The sequence below is a fragment of the Balearica regulorum genome, chromosome 5 (assembly GCF_011004875.1).
Source record: "Balearica regulorum gibbericeps isolate bBalReg1 chromosome 5, bBalReg1.pri, whole genome shotgun sequence".
In the NCBI taxonomy this organism is placed as follows: domain Eukaryota; kingdom Metazoa; phylum Chordata; class Aves; order Gruiformes; family Gruidae; genus Balearica; species Balearica regulorum.
This window is the reverse complement of record NC_046188.1, coordinates 70,963,590-70,985,841: the sequence shown is the minus strand read 5'-3', so window position 1 is coordinate 70,985,841 and position 22,252 is coordinate 70,963,590. Positions and strand designations below refer to the sequence as shown.

At 41.3% G+C, this 22,252-nt stretch overlaps 1 protein-coding gene across 5 annotated transcripts in view; it reads left to right on the top strand.

Annotated features, from left to right (window-relative positions):
* Positions 1 to 22,252, top strand: part of PTDSS2 (phosphatidylserine synthase 2) — a 42,828-nt gene that overhangs the window by 9,165 nt on the left and 11,411 nt on the right. For all 5 annotated transcript variants that reach the window (XR_012835885.1, XR_012835884.1, XM_075755672.1 and 2 more), the window contains exons 2-8: positions 1,374 to 1,475; positions 7,821 to 7,903; positions 15,069 to 15,136; positions 18,290 to 18,424; positions 19,416 to 19,466; positions 20,247 to 20,360; positions 21,855 to 21,973. Coding sequence is in view for 3 of the 5 variants with exons in the window: in XM_075755672.1 (XP_075611787.1) it covers positions 1,374 to 1,475; positions 7,821 to 7,903; positions 15,069 to 15,136; positions 18,290 to 18,424; positions 19,416 to 19,466; positions 20,247 to 20,360; positions 21,855 to 21,973 (672 nt within the window). In the remaining 2 variants the exon portion in view is untranslated. The remainder of the gene's footprint in view (positions 1 to 1,373; positions 1,476 to 7,820; positions 7,904 to 15,068; positions 15,137 to 18,289; positions 18,425 to 19,415; positions 19,467 to 20,246; positions 20,361 to 21,854; positions 21,974 to 22,252) is intronic.

The following is a 22,252-nucleotide window of genomic DNA, read 5'->3' as shown; positions in this document are numbered from 1 at the left end:
TTGGTCTTCTGGCATAAAATGGAAATGTAATGCTAGCTTGTATTACAATGTAGTATAAAAAGAAAAATGTAAAAAGAGCCAGTATGTACAACTACTTTCACATACAGTCATTTTCATTCACATTTTTTCTGTTGTCTAAGCTTGATGCTTTATGCCTATTTTATGTTAATTGTTTGTATTAAGAGATGTTATGTAGTTCCCTAAAACAGAACTCATCTTTGTGATTTGATCTTAAACAGCCAGAATTCCCGTGCTTCCGAGCTGAGGTCAAATAAGTTTTCCACTGAAAACAATACATGGCTTCTCATTAGGGAAGGAATTTTCAACTTTAAATTTAAAAAAATGAGACAGTGTAATGTAAGAATATTATATATGTCATAATCAGTAGGTGTGCATGTATGCATGTCAACAAGCTGCAGTAAGTTCTCCTCTTAACTCCTGGGTCTGGCTGCATGTACTTGGCTCCAGCGCTTCACCACAACCGGAATAAGCAATCGGACTCTTGTGGATGGGGGAGTGAGAACTTGTGACTCTGTGTGCACTGGCAGTGAGTGCTCTGCGGCGACCAGTGTGTCACACCAGCGAGGCTGCGCATTTTAACAGTGTAGAACAACGACCGAGCTTTACTGCGGAGCTTTAACACAGTTGTTCCAGCAGAAACCCCTTGCGTAGAGATGGCTGCGCACAGTTCTGCGGGCACAAACCTCTAGTCAGTCTGTGCCTGCTCTTCAGATCTAAGATGAAATGAAACTAAGAATTACTGGACATAAGGTGTCTAGAGGCAGCATAGTCATTCTTACAATTGCAACTGTTCTCATTCTGAGATTTATTTTTTTAATGACTAGTTTTTCTTGTAATGTGTAGTTCCCATGTCTGGAGTGAATTCCCTTCTGTTTAATCTTAAGAGTCTGTTCAGTCTGCTGCAGTTTTTATTAATAGGCTTTGAAACAGAGCTGTGCATCAGCACCATCAAGTATGTACCTGACAAACCAGGAGAGAAATCTGGAGGGTTTTAGATCTAGGTGTTAGCACAGTTGGTGCTAGGTGGGGGTTTTTTGGGGGGGTGGGGGGGAGTGTTCAAGTTGCTGTTGTTCACTTGGCAAGTGCTTGTCCAAATTTTCCTTAACTCGAAGCACTGGGGGGAAAATGAGCAAGACCCGTTCTCATGGTAGGCTTCTGTCCGTGCTAGTGCACAGTGGACCCATAACTAAATTCAGTGCCAATGTAAATGCTGTTTTCTGTGCTACACAATACACAAAACTTTAGTATTCTTGACCGCTGCCTATGCATCAGGCTTGCTGAGGCTTCACTGAGAGGTGAAGATGTAAGTTTTTCTGCTTTCTGACATCAGTTTTCTCTCTTCTAAATTTTAGGAGAGCTCATACCTTAACAGTCTTGTTCATCCTCACATGTGCGCTGGGCTACGTAACCTTGCTTGAAGAAACACCACAAGATACAGCCTACAATACAAAGAGGTAAATACATGAGAAAGCATTTCTGTAAGCGTAGCTGTATGAAAAAGTTACCGCACATGCTTTTACCTTGTGGTTAAACTACCTCAAATGACCTTTGCGTTCACTTGTTTAAATGCCTGGACCCTTAGAAAGTGACAAAACCAAGCATAAGTCTATAAGCTCCTTTGCTGGTTGTTGAATTTAATTTCTAATCAGTTTAGTGTCACTCACTGTCATACCTGGTGGCTGCTGTGCGTGTGTGATTTAAAACAAAACATGAAACTCTTTCTAAAGCCTCAAAGTACTGGCAAAGTGTTTCTTTGGCAATGATTCTGTCTCTTTTTCTTAAAATAACTTCCTAGCTTATGTGAGCTGCGACTGAATTTTTCTGATGTAAGTGCTTTTTGTAAAATTATGTTTAAGATTTCAATACAAATCATTATTTGTTGTTGAAAATTAACATGAAAACTTGTAGCCCAAAGGGAAATTCTTGGAAAATAAGAATGAGTCTTACATGTGTGGCCCATTTCTACCATAAATTAAACTGATTAAATGTAGTTGAATTTCTCCTCTTTTTAAAGAGAGGGAACAAAAAGAGGGAAGAAAAGCAGTCTTTTAAAAATCTAAGTATATTTTAAAAATTAAGGGGGTGCTTACAATCTGCAAAGCATCCTTTCTGTAAGCATGAAAATTGTTCTGTTTTCTACCAGTGTGATTTCTTAACTATAACACGATTTTTTTTCCCCTTGCTATTAAAGGGTTTCTTCCTATTTTTTTTACATTTTTTACAGTGACTCAGGATATAGTATTCATTGTCATGGAGATACAGGAATTAGGGGATTTCCTGAGATAATCTGGGTTGTTATTCTGTGAGTTACACAATAGCTGTAACAATGCCGTTCCCGCTCAGAGGTGTGCCCAGCTCAGGTCTGTGTCTTTATGCGTGGGGGTGAGATGGAACCAGTTGGAACACAGTGCCCTGTCTGGAGCTGGGGGAACTTCTGCAAGGCTTTGGTGTGAACAAATGCCACTTTATTCCAGTCGTGATGAGTGAGTCTAGGGAACGGATGGAGGCATGGCGTTCTCTGGAATGGCAGTTCAAAATAAAGAAGGGGAAAAGCTGAAAGAGAAGTGATGACACATCATTAGGGAGTAATACAGATAGAAGGTGACTCAGTGGAATATCTTATTATTGAGATTAGAGCCTTTACTGCTTCAATAACAACAAAACCAGAGAAGATTAATCAGCAGATTAACCTTTCTTTCATGAAATAGAAGTTACTTTCTGCATATTCAGTGCAGGGAACAATGTGTCCAGTTGTTAAAGTCAATTTAACAGCATCATACCAGGCAATAGAGTAGCAAATGCTCTCTGATCACTTCTGCATCTCTGATTGTGGAATACTGCCTGCAATATCGAGATGCAAAAATACTTGAAAAGCGGCATCCTGAGAATTGTATACAGGCTTCCCAATACTGCATTTTTACTGGTTTTGAAGGATACAGCTCTGTTTCCACTCATGTTGCACCGTTATGCTATTGCCGTAGTCATTCAAGCTGCATGCTGAATTCTGAGAAGGTAGTTAGTGTGGCCAAATCATTACTTTTTCCAAGCTAAAGATCAACACAGACAAAATACAGGAGTCCTGTGGGCCTTTCCTAAGCTTTACCTCTGATGTCTTGGCCCCTATTTACAGAACGGACAGAAGTGTCTGTGTTGTTCAGCATGCTCCTTATGCTGAGTCAATCAGCAGTGAACTCCTGTCTGGTCTCAATTAAATCTCTTGTCTAAGGTCTTTGAGGTAAGTGCTATGCCAAGTTTAGCACCATTAAGCATGAAGGAATCCAGCTCAATTCATGCCCCAGCTGTTGTTGTTACCTCCTTTAGTGTCCGTGTGCCTGCTGCTCCTTATATCTCACTGTTCCTCACCAATTTTATGTGGCTCTTTAAGTGTATATTTGAATAAAAAGAGGCATTTCAGAGCAGGAGTAAGATGGTCACAGCATGCATAAGTATATATGTATCCCTGATTTTCACAACTTTTTTTTTTTTGCTTCCATAACTTAAAATATCTTATCCTACCCTGAGATCTTTTTCAGTCTTAATGTAGAGCTGTCGTGTGTTTCGATCTTGAAGTTTGGCCTGCACAAGGCTGTCACTGTGTGCAAACGTTTCATGGGAACACTTGCCTGCTTAATGAACAGAAATAGTTTTATTACCAATGAGCAGTGTCTCGAGCTGTCATGCTTTTTTATTTCCAACTACTGCACAATGACAGTGGAGCAGTGTTTTGGTGCTTAGGTGCAAAGTCTGAATACACGCTTGCAAACACTTAAACCTCCTTTGTTTTCAGGCTCTTGCTGAGAGGTGCCAGAGTGCCTGTGAGCTGCGTTCAGTGCTCAGAGCAGAACATTCAGTTGAAGCAAAGTATGCCAGTTGCTGTGCTAGGTGCTGTTGCTGTGGTTCCTGGACTAGCTAAAGCAATGGGAAGTCAGCCCAGGCTCCCATCTGCTCCCTTATAAACGTGCTTCATCCAGGCACTTACAGCAGCAGCTCAGGGCAGGGTGAGTGGCTGGATTCATGGAGTAAGTCATCAGGAGAAATGATGGACAAAAACCAAATGAGAGCATGAACCTATGAGATCATGGGGTGTGGTATCTATAGCTAAGATTTATATTTGCATCTGTTTATGTGCTGACATTTGAGTGCTGTTTTCCTTCCTGCAACGTGTTAGGGCAATTAAAGGAGGATTTATTTATTTTTTAAGGTAAGATTTATAGAAATGCTTTATATGTAAATCTAGTCAAAGTTCATTAGGATCATACAGACAGATGTTGGTGTGATCGTGTGATATGTGTGATCAGACCGCCTCTGTTGTAAAGACAGTTAAAAATTTACTTTGTTAGCCAGAGGTGTTGCACTGCAAAGCCTGTCTGATTGATGGGACTTTTTATTCACCTGGTTCTTGCAGCATTCAAAGCGCAATAGTCTGTCCCATCTGACAACTGTCAGCTTCCCCTCTTCTGTTAAGCACCCAGGGGGAGCTGACAGACTGAGCTCCAGCTCTCAGGGTAGCTAAATAAATATTCAGGAACCTCCTTTGCATCCAATGGCAGTGGAAGAAATCCCCATCTCCCAAATACTTTGAATGCTGATCTGGAGTTCTTGGCGGGGGGAGCTAATATTTTTTTCGATAGAAAAAACACATTCAGGTTTAAAAAATACTGTATGCATCAGGGTTGCACACTGGATTTCAAGCCATGAAACAGTCTCTCTCCTAAGATGCCCTTCTACACTAGTTTTTGGCAATAAGTGATCACTGCTCGGCCTGTGTAACAAATCTAGGTGCACATGTATTTGCAAGTTGGTGATCTTCAACTCCTGTCGCTGAACACCCACAGAGAAAACAAGGTAACAAGGAGGGTAGAGCTCCATCTGCCAGCCTACCAGTTCTTCAGCCTGTGACATTACTGCGGGGACTGTACCAGTCGTCCTACTGTAGGTACAGCCGGAGAAGGGACAGGGAGCGGGAGCTGTCTCCTTAAAAGCCTAGAACAAAGGACGACATATAGATACTCATAGACAAGTTTCATTGTCTTGTGTCTCTGAATCGACTCTTTAAACAACACAAACAATAGCTTGTTTGTGCTAATGAAGCTGTTGCCCTTTCTTATTTGGTTAAGTGCTAAAATTATTTTTTTGTAGGCACGCTTTACTATTTAGTGTCTTCCTGATCTTAAAATCAAGAAAATAAAATACATTAACTCAAGAAAATCATTAGCAGTGTCCCTCCAGGCTGCCTGCAGGGGTAGTTTGAAGTAAACCCCTCTGCAATCCTGGAGAAGTCCTTCCCGCAAACCGTGGTAAGCCAGCAGGTAATCCAGCCAAGCTGCTGGATAGGCTTTGAAAGCTTCGTAAAGAGGCAGTATGATGATGTTAGGGGAGAGACTGAGTTACCTTGGGGGGAAAAAGATAATGGAGCCGGCGTGGTTATTATGTAGATTTGTGATTTTCTTCAAAACTTCCCACGGTGAACTTGAAGTGAAATAATCTAGCTGAAACTCTGGCTTATTTCAGCACTGCTGCACCTGCTGTTTGGCTGAGAGTGCATTTTAGAAAAGGGAACATAACTGTAAGTTCCTGTGGTGATTTAGATTCAGGTCATCTCCAGCTTTGGGAAAATTACCCTCGCGAGGCCTGAAATTATAATCTTGGACATCTTGGTTCATGGCTGAGCATAATGGTAGCGAACAAAGATGTGTAGTGTTACATGATACAGAATGCAGACTATTCTGTGGAAATGTAAATTTGTAGTCCTGGTATTTCCAAATTGAGACTAGTGACTCAAAATGCAGAATATTGTCCTTACTTGAGATCAGCTGAAAACTTTTTTAGCATCATCATCTTTGAAAATCATGATGGAACTATCTATTTGCTATTTCACTCAGTAGCTAATTCTCTTGTGCTTCCCAGTGTCATAAAGCAAGCAAAACAACTGAGTTACGTCTGTTAAGTAAAACCCATTTTTATTTTCAAGAAGCACAAACTTTTTATACTCAGAGGTGAATGTCACAAAATAGTTTTCATAAATCCTTTTGTTTTCTATTTTGAAATGTTTAAAGCACAAATAGTCTACTGTTGCTTCTGGTATGTAACATTTTCTCAATAAAAGCAAAATCCTGAGATAATTTCTCTGGCTCCTGCAGACAGCCATTTTATTTACAGTCAAGAGTTGCATCATTTACTGCAAACGCGGCCTACACTTATCCTGCAGTATAGTGAGGTGTTTCTCAATTATCTATCTCTTCAGCCAGCTCTTAAGCCAGTAATATGAGAAAGCATGACAGTTCTATTGGGAGTTTGGATGTAGAAAAAAGAGCATTTTTGGATTGCTTCATACCATTTCATCGATTAAAGGAACATGCCCAAGTATAGACCATGGGGCCTTGTCTCCATGAAAAACAAGTGGTGTCCCCTGAGAAAGAAAGGCTGCTCTGTGCATGTGAGGGGTTTAAAGTCTCAATTACTTAAAATCTCAGGAGAATTTCAAGTTGGTGTTAGGTACTTTGAATCCAAATGCCAGACCTCACCCATCCTCATCTCACACTCTGCATCCTGAAGCAGTGGTGTTCCTGGCGGAAAGGGTCAGGCATTCGGACATGAGTGTTTGCTGCTTCTCATTTTTCTTTCACTTACAAACCAAAGCTTTATTGAAAAACGTACTGCATGTAATTAGCGTGTTTCAAATCCTGGATCTTGAATGTTGCTTGCTTAGTTTGCTGTTGATCAGTAGGGATCTCTTCCTGGAGCCTCTAACTGCCCTTAAGGCTTCAGTTCTGTGTTGGCTTAAGCTGATGGCTTAGCCTTAACAGGGGCTGCTGCACTCCTTCCTTGTGAGAGCGGTGAGCTGAGCCAACTGAATTCGAGCTGTTTTTTCCCTGGGTTAGCTTTCAGCTGGATCAGTCCTTGCACCATCTCAGTCTGATAATGTCCTGGAAGGAGGCAGGCACAGGGCTGTGGCCGTCCTTAGGTAGGTCCTTCCTTGCTGAGGGCGAGAAAACTCGGCAGGTCTGGGCTTAGGGTATTGCCATGAGGTTGTGGGTCTTCAGTATACTTGGGCTCATGGTCTGATAATTGTTTTGTTTTCTTTAATGTTTTCTTTAACATCTCTGTTCTGTTCTGTCTCTGTTATATTATAGTTCCAGCTTGTGAAATAGCAGCAGTGCTGACTTGGTCTTAGAAGCTCCTCCTTGTCTTTAGTTGACTAAGCAAATGTTTTGGAGTGGTGACAAGTTCAGTAGTTCATTTCTAAATTTTGCTGACATTTTACTGGAGCAGTGAGAAGCTCTCTAACCCGAGAGCTTTCTCACTGCTAAACTTTAAGTGTCTGTGTGACAAAGTGGGCATAAAAGCTTCTCAAAGACATAGGGAAGCGTTTGACTTACTGTGCATCTCGTGGTGATCTGCAGGCTAAGGCTCATCATGTGGACCAAGGAACTACTCTTTGTGTTTGGCTTCTGCTGGATGAGTTCTCAGCCAGGTGAGGCTGCTCGCCTGGCTGGCCAGACACTAGTAAATGACAGCAAAATGGAAAGAATGGAAGCGTACAGTTAGTGGGGAGGGAGAAGGATGGATGGGTGAACTTTGGGGTTTGAGACAGTCTGTCAGGAAACCATGCTATAAAAGTACAGGAATTTATACCTGCTTTCCTGAAATATAATCTCCAAAAGGCATCCATTCATGATGGACATCTTTAGTAGTTAAGAAACAAAGACCAGACATTTTTTTACATCAAAGAATACAATTTACAATCTGATTAGGAAGATGAAGCAATATAAACAGTTTGTTCTGTGTTTCACTTTCAGAGGTATCGTTGCCAGTATTTTGGTTTTCTTATGTTTTGGAGTTACACAAGCTAAAGATGGACCATTTTCAAGACCTCATCCAGGTAATTTACGTTGCTTAAGTCACTCGCATATTTCTGATAAATTGCATAGTTTATGGTGAATGTAAATATTTGTGTAACTTGCAGAGAAGGTAAGTTGTAATTTAAATAATAATAAAGGTTTATTAACACTGCACATCTATCATGTAGCCTCCCAGCTTCTACCCAGCCTCCAAACAGCATAGTGGTCTTTCTGTGCTTTCAATCTGTATGTAGCATAGAGTTTTTTATTTTTTATATCCCTGTTTTGGCTTCCTGTTGTTAGGAAAAAGCTTTGTGTGAACTGCCAGATTCTTGAAACCTTAACTTGCTTTGTTTATCCCTTTTTTTTTAAACCTCTTTTCTGTAATGGGACTGTACTTCTGACCATATATCTAGTTGCTGGAGCACCATGCTCCCTTTGCTGTATGTCTGTTATCCACAATAACTGGTAGATATGAAGCCCTTGATTATGACTTAAGATTTCTAGTAAGACTAAGTCTTGAAAGCATTTGAAAGCACAGCACAAAACCTCTTCCATGTAGTGTTACATCGGGCGGTAGGAAAATATTTTAATATCTTTGATCTTTTGCCTATCTTTAGATGTGAATCATTGAGAAAGAATTAAGGGAATTTATATAGGCTTACATAACACTCCTGAAAGCATTAGGGTCTCCTACAGTTAAGTAAAGCTATAAGTATTTCCTATGCCAAAAACTTAACCTTCCAGTTTAGGAATGCTATTCTATATGAGAGGCAGCAGACATGTTAAAAACCTTGATCAAAGCAGACGTTGTTCTAGAGCAATGCCCACAGCACACCTCTGCAAACTTAAGGTTTTTTTTCAGAAGTTTGCGTTTCTGAGATCTTATTAAATAGCAGTTTTTAGTCTTTCTGTTACAGTTAATTCTGATTCCTCCTATAAGATAAATTACTCCTTTTAAGGACACCAGTGATATTTGAGTACTTTCAGTTTCAGAACATCCAGTGGTTTTGCCTGGGACGGAAGTCGTTTTTATTCCCCAGAAGAAAGTGGTACAAGTTGGATGGGGAAGGGCCAGAGGTCAGAGCTCTCTGCAGCAAACTTCTAGCGTAGACTGAGCCGACATCTGCCACCTCTGTGTGCTCCTGTCTTGGAAACAGCAGTTACTGGGCTGAAGCTAGGTATCTTTCTGCAGAATCAAATTGTCCATCAACAGGGTGATTGAAGAAACTCCTGTGTATTCAGTCATTCCAAATACTGGGTGTATTCATGTCATCTTTTGTCTAAACTTCACCTTTCCTCTAGCTCGTTTGATGGGATGATCTTCTGAAGAGTGGTTTTCAGGGACTGTAGCAGTTCACTAGGATAGCGATACTTCCACAGTCAGGGCAAAACCTTGTGTGCCCATTTAAAGGAGAACGGCTGTCCTTCTCCATACCCCTCCTGTGGGAAGGCCCCGCAGGCAGCAGAGGGCATGGCACTGCACCCCGTGAGATTCTGCGCCAGCTCTCCAGTTAGAGGGGTGTACTGGGAAGTTCCCGTCAGGCAGTCAGGTCTCTGACCTTAGCTTCGTGCTGCTGTTCTGGGAGAAAGATCTCATCTCAAAGGAACTGGCAGTGCAGGGCGCTGGTGTGCGCTGCTTCCATTTATAGGGCAGAAGGAAGCCTTTGGGTCTGTCAGGTCTCTACGGTCACATGCAGCCACATCGGATCTGTTACATGAACTCTTCAAGTTGTATCTTAAAAGTAGCTAGGCGTCATGCCCTGCTTCTGTGGGTGATTTTGGAGCCCTGATATTCAGTATACGTGTACCTATTTATGACCAGCTCAGAGCTGTTTTATATTTTGGTTTGCTGCTTGTGGCTCATGTTGTCATTCCATTTAAATGGCTCTTCTTATTTGGTGTTTCTCCACTTGATTTATTTATACACAGTTCGTGTGTGCCAACTCACCATTGGTTTTGCAAAGCAAACAAATTTTGCTAAAGCAACAAGTTTTGCTTTTAGTCTCCCCCCTCAATATAAGTCTGCTTTCCCCATAACGTTTTGGTAGTCTTTCTCTTTGTGTGTCTTATTCTGAGTTTTCTTCTTTAAAATGGCCATCCAGAACTCTGGAGGATATTGCAGATGTGAGAGCATTTATGGGTTTTGTGATAGTGTTAATGTTTGCCGCAATCTCTCTGGTAGTACCTCAACAGCCGTCTCTATATTGCATGTGCTTTTTTTCATGGCTGTCTGACAGTGATGGCTGAGTGACTGGCAGATAACGCTGAATCCTTCTGTTTCAGCTGATGAGCTAACACGAAACCTTACTGGTTCCTAAGCGTGAAACTCTCTTAGGAGCTCTTCTGTTACTCTAGTGCTTTGAGATCATCTGATTTCTCTTTGCTGTCCCTGCCTTCCCTGCTTTGTGTTATTAACCTACTTTTCACTAAGACCATTAACGAAACTGATCTTAGCCACCACGGAAGCGGTATCCATCCAGGATGGTGGGGGTTTTTTTTGGTTTTGGTTTGTGGGGGTTTTTTCCGTCCTTTTGGTATTACCGTGAACGTCAGCTTTAGCCAATGCCTCATCCAGCATTACTATTTTTCTGCTGATGTCACAGCTCCCCTATTTTCTCCAGTTTAGCTGATAATTTCCTACATGGACCAATGCCAGTTGCCTTACTGTACTTCAGAACTGTCATGAAAATAAGTATGTATGACTGTTTAGGCAAGACTTCTGTACAAACTTACCCTGCTTTTTATTCCATTTTCTGTTTCCTTCCTGTAAAGGACTGGCTTCAAGGCCTTCCTTTGGTTCCATCCAAACCTCCTAGCAAAGGAGGAACACTGCCTTAACCCCAAGGAACATTATTTTACAGGGAACAAATCTTAAGCTCTGCTTGAGGGTCCATTTATTGGTGGGTAAGCACCCAAATTTGGGGACCATAATGCATTTAATGATAAAATTAATCATGGGTAAGTCAGCATCAGTATGTTGACTTTTTAGTATTTGCAAATAAAAGCTGTTCTTCATTGTTCTTGTCAGCTCCTTTTATGGAGCCTTGAATGTGCCAGTAGCCTGGTGTTGTAAGAGTTCAATGATGCTTTATTGTCTTTGTCAAGATAACATGCCCACGTTGTAATTTAAACGAAATTGTCCGTGACAGTTATTAATGCCCTAAGAAATAGCTTTTAATATTCCCAACCATTGCCAACAGTTACTTTGACCTAATGCACCATGCGTGACAGCACAAGCCATCTGGAGAGCAAACTGAAGTTCTTAACTAGCCCCTAGGTCGGAGGGCTGAAGTGGCTAGAAAGGAGCAGGCAGGAGCTGGAGCTCTTCTCTGCTGGTCCCTGGGTAGAAGGCGCGGGCAGAACAGGCCACTGGTGAAGCTGGGTGGAGCAGCTGGTTGTCTTGCAATTCTGCAAAGAAGAAATCCTTTCATCAGAACTTTATCCAGGGAATAGCGTGTGATCTGTGCCTTTCTGACAACTCCTTTAACAATTCAGCAGTCTGGGTACTCACCACTGGTTTTGCGTAAATGTATCAGACTGTTGGGATAGTGATACTAACTGGCTGCTTTTTTTCACTGACTGGGTGGAATAAACGACTCTTTATTTAGCGGCTTGGATGAGCTGAGCTTTTAACTCATATTTTTCTACCTTAACATAGCATTTAATGTGTTCAGGCATCACATTTAGAAATACAAAATTGCCCAATCAGAGCTAGGACCAGCCTGAAGGGCTCGCCTGCCTCTGCTGCTCTCTGTTGTCCCACCTCCTAGTCCTTGCAACTCAGAGGTGGCACTTTTGAACCTGAGTGTGCTATGGAAAACCTCGTACTCTGGAGCAGTAATTTGAGCAGGCGTGTGCTGGCCCAGGCTCCTGCGGCTGCTCAGACCAGACAGTTCTCCCTGCTCACATCCTGTGTGACTTCTGATCAGCACTTCGTAGCTTCCACCCATTTAGCAGCTCTAAGATAAGTGCCTTGCTTGGGCAAAAGGCTTAGAATTTTTTTTCTTTACTCATTTAACCTTTCAGGTGGCATAGGTCAAACTCAAACCTCTGTCGATAAATGGGGGTGAGTGGTTGGTTGTGCACTCAGCCAGGCAGGGCTCTTGTTAAGTGTTTGTCTTGGGTTCATGAGTTTAGTGTTTGAGCGTAGTAATCACTAAACTATCAGGTATGTAAATGATTAGTTGAAACCTACTTAATCGGGAAGATAGTCCTAATTTGAGGAAGGATCATGGTGACAAGTGCATTTAAGGCAAACAAGTATTAGAGGTATGCCAAAAATAACTATAGCTAAAGCTGAGGTCAGTCCAGGAAGAGAGAGAACACAATGTTTGCACAGCTTTGAAAACATCTTGTTTCTGGTGTTCGTGTACAGATGGAAAGTAGTCTTCAAAACCTCTTGAGTACTTGTATCAGCCGGGGAGAAAGCATGCTAAATTATAACCAGATCTTTTTTTTTGTTGTTGTTGTGAAGTAGTGCTGAGCATATTCTGCCGCTGCAGATCATCTCTTGCCACAACCCTACATATATAGGAGGAGAAAAGCTCAGATAAGGATTTAGATTTTTCCTGCTTTCTGAACTGTATGTACATCAGTTTTAGAACTAGTCTGCCACATTTATGTCTGAGTAGTGTAAAATCTGTCAACAAGGCTTTGTAGGTCAGAAAAAACTCAACATTTATAAGGCTCCTAGTCTGAAGGTGATGCTTGAAGGAAACAGTGCACGGTTCTTGTGGGAGAAGTGTGTTAATAAAAGGTTAATTCTTACTTCTGGCTTCAACATAATGTTTACTTTTCAAGGTATGCAGTCATTATAGGACGGGATAGAAAATACCTTATCAAACACAAACTGCTGTTTTTAATCACTTTTAAAAAAAAAAAAAAAAAAAAAAGGCCACCACAGTGTTTCTGTCCTGCAGACTCCCAGTCAAAAGGCTGAAGTATTTTTCAGGAGCGTGGTGGTGCTGGTTTGGGGAGAGGTTCCTCTCTTCCAAATAATCCTTTGACCAATGGAGAGATTTTTGCTTGTTTTGTTTTTCCCTAAGCTGCGTTCTAGAAAGGCAAGAGAGAGCATGCACGCTCTCGGTCAGTCCTTCCAAGTGAAATTTGCCCGTGGATTTGAAAATTAATCAAACCTGAAGGAAGGGCAGAAGTCTCAAGTAATGGTTTCTCCCAGGTTTGTGTAAGGACAGCTGCACGAGAAGCACTGGTTATTGCCTCCCCAAGGAGAAGGTGGGCTGAACTCTGCTTTTCCTGCCCTTGGGGAGACCAAGGGGCTAAACCACCTCGTAAGGTGTGTTTAGAGGTTGGTTTGGGTTTTTTAATGACTGACCCCTAAGAAGACACTTCATCGTATTGCATAATTAAGAAATGACAATTATGTTTGTAGACTTTAAGTAAAAACCTTAAAAGTTCCAAATTTCCAGTGAAAGCTGTTACAGAACTTCCTGCTACCCGGGCCACATCTGGTTTTTTTTCTTTTTCCTTTTTTTTTTTTTTTTTCCCCCTGGAAGTGTAAAGTAGGCCATTTTGATGAAATTAATTTAGCAGTTTTGCTGAAAAAAGCAAATACACTTTCTCACATTTCAGTCTATTTTAATGATGGTGTCAGAAGCAGGCTGTTAGAGACTTCTTTTAAAAATGTGGATTTTACTTTTTTTTGTTGGTTTCAGGTTCTGAGACCATAACCAAGTATGTTTGCAAGCCTGGAGTTTGTTTAGTTCTTGCATTATTTATGTCATGGTCCTGCTTTTAAGCATTAGCATACCTACCTTGCCTTGGAGTTTAAACAGAGGTAAATGCCCAAATCAGGTCTGAAGGTTCTTAGGTTTTTGACTTACCAGCTAACCATGTTCACGCAGGTGGAATAGTTTGCCGTCTCCACTCATCCATATGAAAGACTGTCCCAATTCCTCTTTGCCCCGATCGAAAGCTAACTATCACCTAGACATAACCGTGGAAGGAGACCTCTGCTTTATAAACAGGAAACACCTGAAGGAAAGTCTATTAAAGTCATTCCAGAGTGATTAGTATGTGATGTTACTGAGAGATTTAAATATCCACTTGGAATGAGTCAAATTGTGCTGAATTACCTTGTGTAAATTTTTGGATGTGGTGAGGAAAAAATGCTGGAGCACTCTTGTCAGTACACGTACTGGCTCTGCGTTAACCCGCTTCCTCTCGTACAGGAATTTACAACAGCGCTGAATGAGATTTCAGAGCCCACAACTCTCTCCATGGAACGAAGGCCAAACCAGTCTCTGGGTGGAGCAGGATGAATTAGGGGCATGAATGCAGCCCGTGGGGCACACAGCTTGTGCCTGGGACAGTCAGCCTGTTGCCTGAGTCTCTCAGAAGAAATGAGTGTATAATGATGGAGCTGGAGGTGTACAAATACTTCAGTTTGTGTCCCCTTTAGATTCAGGTGTTGCTTCAGCGTGAGAAGATCTGTACTTGCACATCTTGGGAGAGTGAAAAGTGACCGCAGACTCTGAAGCAGCTGAGTTTAGCATGATGCTTCTCTTACTCAGAACTGTTTCAGATGATCTCATAGGTCTTGCATCTAGCACCTGCTAAAACTTTGGTACTTTTTTTTTTTAATTCCTAGTAAAAGTGAAAAGATCTTTGGTATTTTGAAATGCTTTCTGCATTTCTGCAACCTTGTCTTCAGGGGAAAAAAGATGGGCTTACAAAAGTAAAAGCAAGTAGTTCCTCCTGCTGGTCTTAGTCTTGTAGTAGTGCCTAGGCAGAAGTTGGCAAAGCGCGATCTGTGATAGGGCTGGGAAAACCCAAGGTGGACAGGTCAGGTTGTGTGAGATGGTGGAGAAAAATTAGATTGGTGCAGGGAGGATATAGTTCTCTTCCAAGGACTGCTAGAAAGCACTGCGAGTGGCATGTATCATTCATTCTAATTCTGAAATATTTAGCTCACTGGGTAGGAGTGTTCTTATGGATCCTGGTCCATTCTCACAGATCCAGGTAGCTTCCTGAGCAGTTCTGGCAAATTCGCGTAGCAGCCTGGCTGGTAGTTAGAGCGCCTTTCTGGGTGTCCTCTTTAGGAAGGCTGAGAATGCTTCACTTGAATGCTGGGCTGATTTCTTGGTGGGAGCATCTCTTCCTGAACTGGTTAGTTATATTACAGTAAATGAATAATTGCTGTTTTGCTGGAAAACTTGCTAACATCCCTTTTGTCTGTTTCTGTAGCTTACTGGAGGTTTTGGCTGTGTGTCAGCGTTGTGTATGAGCTCTTCCTCATCTTTATACTCTTTCAGGTAAGTAACTTAGACTTCTAGTTGCTAAATGTCAGTTCAATGTGGATATAAAATCCTTGGTGGTGTTCTTTACGATTCTCGCTGACTACAGGAGATGCTCTTCATTTTTGTGAAATCGAATCATTGTGCTATTTAATGAGACTTGTAGGTTGGGGAAAAATTATAATAATATAAAAATATTTCACCTTGTATAACCTCCATTTAGTCTCAGGTTAGATGCTACAGTGAAGTGTTCTTAAATGAGTTGATAAGAAGTCAAGAGTTCTTGCTCAGATCAAACGATCAGGAGTTGGTACTTCTCGTGTTTACTCTCTGCTCTGCCAGACTTGATGTGACTTGCTGAAGTTGTGTACCAGCTGTTAGTTTCTTAGAGCCTACAGATTGTGGGGAGAATTCCTCTTGTTCAACCTTTTGACATACTTTTTACCTTGAATGATAGGTACTTTGAACATTTCATTTTTTGGCAATAAACTTCATATACAACTTTGCATAGTGGCAGCAAACTGAGGATGATGTTTTTTCTAGAAACACATGCTATTGGTACTTCCAAATAAAGCACGTTATTTTTTTATCATGTTCCTGTCCTTTAGTAAACTGGGAATTTTCCCATGGCTTTTACAATGCTGTGCCTTCTCAGAAATGCAGCAGTTGAAGTCAAATGTTTTGAGATAAGCAAGAGCAGTAAACCTGGCGCTATTAACAAAGCCATCATGTTCCTATACGTATCCTTAGACCACTGTAAATCAGGTTCGAGTGCTGAGAAAGAGCTCGAGATTTTGAAGGAGACTAATCCTTTCCTCAGTTACTCAGTCCAGTTATCGGTGCAGTTATCTCCTTGGGCTACAGCCTGATTTGAAACCAAAAGCAAATGCAGAGAGATTAAACCATGAGGGGTGACTGCCCTGTTCTGTCAGACAGCTGGCTACTCTTCAGGTCTAGGTTCCAATTAAAGTCCCCAGTCCTTCACTTTCAGATAGGTCCTTCTTGCTGATATCTTAGTAATGCTTGGTGCTTGTATTTTAAAAGGGTTGTGCAAGTACCATCCCATACTCATCAGGTAGCTTTAAAAAAAATCACGTTTGATGAGAGAAGGATGAGAAACATGGTTTTGAAAAAAATGTTTTGCCTCTAGAGGCAGAAGCAGGGCTGGAATTCAGGGATGTCAGGGTCTGTCATCTGTTGGAGTAAGGCAGTTGCTTTGCAAACAAGTTTTTAATATTGATCAGACCCGTTCCAGCTAATCAAAGATTTCCTTTGCTTCCAGCATTTCTTGTTCTGCTTGGCTTTCCTGGAGCCTCCCCAAAAGTCAGTGCCAAGCTCTCTTAAGAACACAAAACTGTCCTTTTTTTTCTTTTTTTGCCTGACTCATTGTTTCAGTGGGCAGCCAGAACGTGTCTGCAGTCAATCAGTAAACAACGATGTGAGTTTGTCCCGTTGCCATAACTTGGGGGCTCAGCGTAAACCCTTACGCAGGGCCCTAATGTCTCATTGGGGTTTCTTTCAGGCTGCCTGTCCTGCTTGGAGGGAGTGGAGTTCTGACCCTTTCGCAGGCCTGAACAGGTCTGCCTTGCCTTTTCTGTTGTTATTCCTCCCCACTGAGGAATACTTACTCAGTTCCAGTTTACTCTTATGTTCTTACTGTTTCATGTCACCCTGGGTTTTTTTCCAGGCATCCTTGTGAATGATACTCCTGACTAGCTGCAGTCAGACTGAATAATAGGTTTCATTTTTATTTGCTAGTACTGTTGTAGTTCTGAATTCTAATAGAAAAGCCTGGAACTGCTTTGCTTTCCTCTGGTGGCATGTCACGTTACCAGCCATTTAGTTGTTAAGGACATGCACTAGCTGTTGCTCAGCTCTTTACTAAAAATACATTATTACTTGCACGGGTTTAAATAAGGTTAATATTATGCTGATTCTGTATGCCACTAAACTTCCTTAAAAGCAAATACAAGCTCGCTCGTAGTTGAAACTTGTCTTACAGTTAACGTTACTTTAGTGGGTTTATTCTGTAATATTATTATTATTGCTATTAACTAATTTTGGTCTTGCCCCGCTTTTACTGTCTGCTAGTCTGTCATAGATGTTACGTTACTTCTGTTGTAAAACATTGACCACAGCAGTGAGCAATTTCATTGGGAAATAGTCAGCAAATGTGTGCGTGTGAGTTACTAGGAAATTAGTTCAAGTCTTGCTCACTGTTGATAACTAATATTTTGATAATTTCTTCCTTGCTGTTTGCTTCAAGTTTATTAGCCATGCTGCTAGTAGGACCTTATTTGAAATGACTGTTTATTCAATGAGTTGCACTGATTTATTTTTCTCTGCTGTGTTGAGGCTTTGGGCAATGTGGTCTAGTGGAGGGTGTCCCTGCCCGCAGCAGGGGGGTTGGAACTAGATGATCTTTGAGGCCCCTTCCAACCCAAACCATTCTGTGATTCTATAAATGTCAGCCTGTTCTTGGCTTTCGAAGGCAGCTCAGCACACACGCGTGACTGACCCTGCTCACAGTGCGCCATCGGTGTGCGCAGTCTGAGGGAGTTTGCGTGCACGGTATTTCATTCCAGCTGCATGTTTAAGGTGCTGCTGGATCTTTCCCATTCTAGGAAGCGAGAAGGGCCCTAACACAGGAGATGCAGGCATTAAACGAGCCTTTCCTGAGTTACTGCCTGCTTTTTCTTTACTCTCGCCAAGCTCGAGATGGAGAGAGGAAGGGCACAGGGGTCAGTGGGAAGGATGAAGTGTGTGCCGGTTCGAGTGCTGAGCATTTGGGAAGGAGGGGGCATAGAGGAGTGGCTTAGGAAACCGAGTTCAAGAGCTCTGATTTTTCATCTTTAAGAAATTTTAAGTTCATTCTGTAGTCTTTTTTTTTCCTTAATATTTAGCATTAGAGGCCCAGAGTCTCAAGTATATATGCTGTGTGATGCTTCAAGGTCTGGATACATTTCAAGAATTGTTCTGCAACACATTTGGACAAAAAAAAACCAAACCCACAAAAAAAACCCCAAACAAAAAAACCCCACAAAACCAAAAAAATTACAACAAATCCACACCCGTTTGAAGATACCATGTTGATCTTAGTTATCTTTGTACTTTTCTGTGCATTAATACTTCTTAAGAGAGGGAAACATGGGGTTTGTGTTCCTTTTGCAGACTGTACAAGATGGCAGACAGTTTATGAAGTACATTGATCCGCATTTAGGTGTTCCTTTGCCAGAAAGAGACTACGGTGGCAACTGCCTTATTTATGATCCTGGCAATGAAACAGATCCATTTCACAACATCTGGGTGAGAAACAAATACAGTTACTTGCTAATGAGTCTGACTATTTTTCAGTAAAAGTTGCTTAATTGAACTCTTCACAGTGCTGTCATGGGTCTTTGAGCAGTGAATGAGGTCATGACTGACTCTAGCTTTCTTATTTCTCTTCTTTGGACCTGTCCTGTTGATCAGATGGAGACGTCTCTTTGTACCCCAATTACATTGCCCAGGAGAGGAGTGAACCATTTAACAATCCTTGTTTCCCAGACTACTGATGTAAACCTTTTCCCTTAGGAGTCTGGGTTTATTTGTGTGCTTAACCAGTCTTCTACTCGCAGCCCCCTTGAGGCACAAAGTTCAAAAGTTGCATGTTGCCAAGCAATCCGTAAGTTGCGCTTTTCTGAACAGCACACAGAACCTGTCAGGTTATTGTTTCTCACTGGCAAACAGGAGACTTGAAGGAATTAGGATTACTTACAACTCCCCAACTGCATGGAGCTGTTAGTGCTTGTGTAGTGAGGAGCACTGAATCCTTTGGGTCTACCGTGTAAGTCTTCAGTGGATCAGGACCTAGTCCAGCACCAAAACTAGGAGGAGGCAAGGCGCTCTTTGCCCAGGGACTTACAGCAGCAGGGCTGATAAGATTTAAGGAGTTCTGCCAGCTACAAGGAGGGGGTTGATGAAGAAACACATGTTCTTGCTCTGCCTTGGACCTGCTCTGCTTCTGTCCCCTTGGAAGGCAATGAATGTGGTGTTTAGTGTTAAAAAGGCAGTCTCCGTTTTATCAACGCAATCCTAATTCCAGTTTCTGCCCCTTGCAATCTCTTACTTTGCTTCGAAGATAGTTTGTTTGTTCATTGTGCTTGAGAACAAAGAAACTCACAAAATGTATCTAGTATTTATATGGGAAACAACTGAAGTTTATCGCTGTATTTTTCTGGGGGGGAAAAGGGTAAGCCTTACGAATAGGTTATTGTTTGTAGTGCAAAGTGACGTATGCTCTCTTCTTGGTTTATAGGACAAACTGGATGGATTTGTTCCTGCTCACTTTTTTGGCTGGTACCTGAAAGTAAGAATGGGTCTTCTGTTACATTTCTGTTACAGTACTATTCTACTTTTAAAGCCTGACTGCTTCTCTTTTCGTGATGCCAGTCCTCGCGATCAATTATATTAGGCAGTCATCTGTGAACTGGACTAAGTGTTTGTAATACATGAAAGACTTTTTTTTTTTTTCCCCTCTCCTGACCACATTAGGTCCCCTCGTTTCTCTCCAAAGTAATGTTACATTGACAAGCTCCCTCCTCCACCATAACTCATTCTGAGGCCAGGTCAATGAAAGTAAAAACCTTTACTCCTGTAGCCAGATAAATGCTTGAATGACCTTTAAATGTAGAGTATGGGGAAGACAGTGTTCAGAGAAGGCAGCAAAAATCTAGTTACCCAAACATAGGGGCCTGATGACATACTACTACTGTTCCAAGGCAGGCTTTTCCCAGTGGCATCCAAATCAGGATTTTAAATCATTAATGGGGGGTGCTTGCTTTCTTGTGACTTCTTAGTCAATACCAACAGTGGAAGGAATTCCTGTTGTGCTTGTCTGTGGCAGAGCACATTCAATGCATGTTTTTCTGATTATTTTGCTCTAAATATTAGCTTTTTTTAACCTGAGCCAACTTACTAGCTAACTTTATTTTGCCCTGTATATTTCGTTTGTTTTTTTACCTACAAGACCACCATGTATATAATAAACTGAAAAAGCTCAGGCCATTTTAATAATAAGCTGGAACTGTTGTTTTGTTTTTCCTTTTCAAAAAGGCAGATGAAAGATTTATTTTCTCCCTTTATGTAGACATTGATGATTCGAGACTGGTGGATGTGTATGATCATCAGTGTAATGTTTGAATTTCTGGAGTACAGCCTGGAACACCAGCTTCCAAACTTCAGCGAATGTTGGTGGGATCACGTATGTACTGCATATATACTTGTATTTAGACAAATATTATTTTAAAGGGAGGGGGCAGGAAATGGTGAGAACTAAATTATATCGTGTGTGTGGCCAAAGATGTATGTGTGACTACTGCAGCTTGGGAGTGTTGGTGCTTCTTGTTGAGTTTGTAATATCTGTGTTGCTGTTTGTATAATTTTGTGGGTTTTCAAACTGTTGCACATGTTTAAATATTTGTTTTGGTTCGTTTCACACTAGAGAAAGAATCTAAAGCTTTACCTGAATGTTTTCAAATATTTGGTGGTGGTACAAACTGTAAAATCTGAAATTAAGAGAAGGGTAAAACTTTGTGTATAAAGTTTCAGGTGGTGGTTTTCCTTGCCTGTTAAAAAAACCCCAACCAGACTCAGTGCAATTTGTGTCCAGCTCTTCCTTCTCTGCAAACCAGTCTTCGCTGTTTTCTGGAAACAGTAATATTACTGTGTTTAGAATTTCTGCTGTGGTTTATAAAAAGGTTTTAAAAGATTAAGGTTTGGCCTTACTGAAAAGCTGTATCATCTTTGCATGTGACAGTCTGTAACTGTGACATTCTTCTCCTAAAATACTGCTTGTGTGTATTTTGTCAAGCCAGAGGGGCTACTGTGATCTAGTTTCTCTGGATAAAAACCAAGCTCTATAGCTTCAAGTGACACACTTGTTTTTTGTTTTTTGTTTTTTTAAATTTATTTTGCTATGAAATGTAAATTGGTTACCAGAGCGATCGCAATTATCTACTTTCAGGGCACACAGCTATGGTTCTTATGTTATTTTGGCTTGGTTTTATTCTTACAGTACAAGCTCTTTCCCAGGCTTGTAATGATTTGCTACATGGTTGTATTTATAAAAGCAAATGCATTATGTATGAAGACATCAAGCAAAGCTATTTTGCCTCCAAAAAAACTTGTTATGAAATTAACACTCTCTGCTCTGCTTCTTTGAACGTGGAGGACAGACAGTTTGTTTTTTCCAGCTCAAGAGCTCCATCTCCAGAATTAATGCTTGGCAGTAAGAGTCTGGGGAGAAACCCCTTGTTTAATTTCACATCTTGGGCCTGGAGAGAAGTCAAGAAGCCATCTCTTTAGAAGGCAACCTGGAGCTTAAAGAGAATGTTGAGTTATTTGGCATAGTAAAATCCAGTCCGTAGGAACACGTTCACTTTTTTTTGTGTATGTGTTTCTAGAGGTCTCACTTAACAGAGTGGAGTTGAGCTGATAGTAAGTGGGAAGAGGTCTGTTCTGTAGCAAATTAATACAGCAGAAGGGAATCCACAGCCATCATCTGTGGAACACTTTTGCTTTATTTGAGTAGACCTGGGCAGCTGAGATTTTCTCCTGACAGTTCATGCACCTCTCTTCTCTGAGGATATTCAGTCCTTGTGACTGAGAGTGTGTCCGCATGTTTGCGTACCTATAGTATCTTCCTTTACGAGCTTAGTGTTTCTTCTGAAGCATCACTGTGGTTTTCTCCTTTCAGTGGATAATGGATGTGATCTTGTGTAATGGATTAGGAATTTACTGTGGGATGAAGACTCTGTCTTGGCTTTCTTTGAAAACATACAAATGGCAAGGACTTTGGAACATTCCTACGTACAAGTAAGTTGGTGTAGAAAGTAACTCCACAAGCAGTAGTACAGCACAAAGTTTGGACCCATCTTGGTTGCTGAAGGGTTGTTCTGTAGGTTTAATGTGAACTGAAGAATTCACGTGTGTTTAGGTGACTCAGGTATCTAGTAACTTACTGCTGCATGGAGGCATGTTTATGAGAGTTTTATTTAACTCGCGAATGAAATTGTTGAAAATACACCTGTCTGTCATGAGCATTGCTTGATTTCTAGGAATGAGAGCATCTGGTGGAAATGAGCTTATTTAATG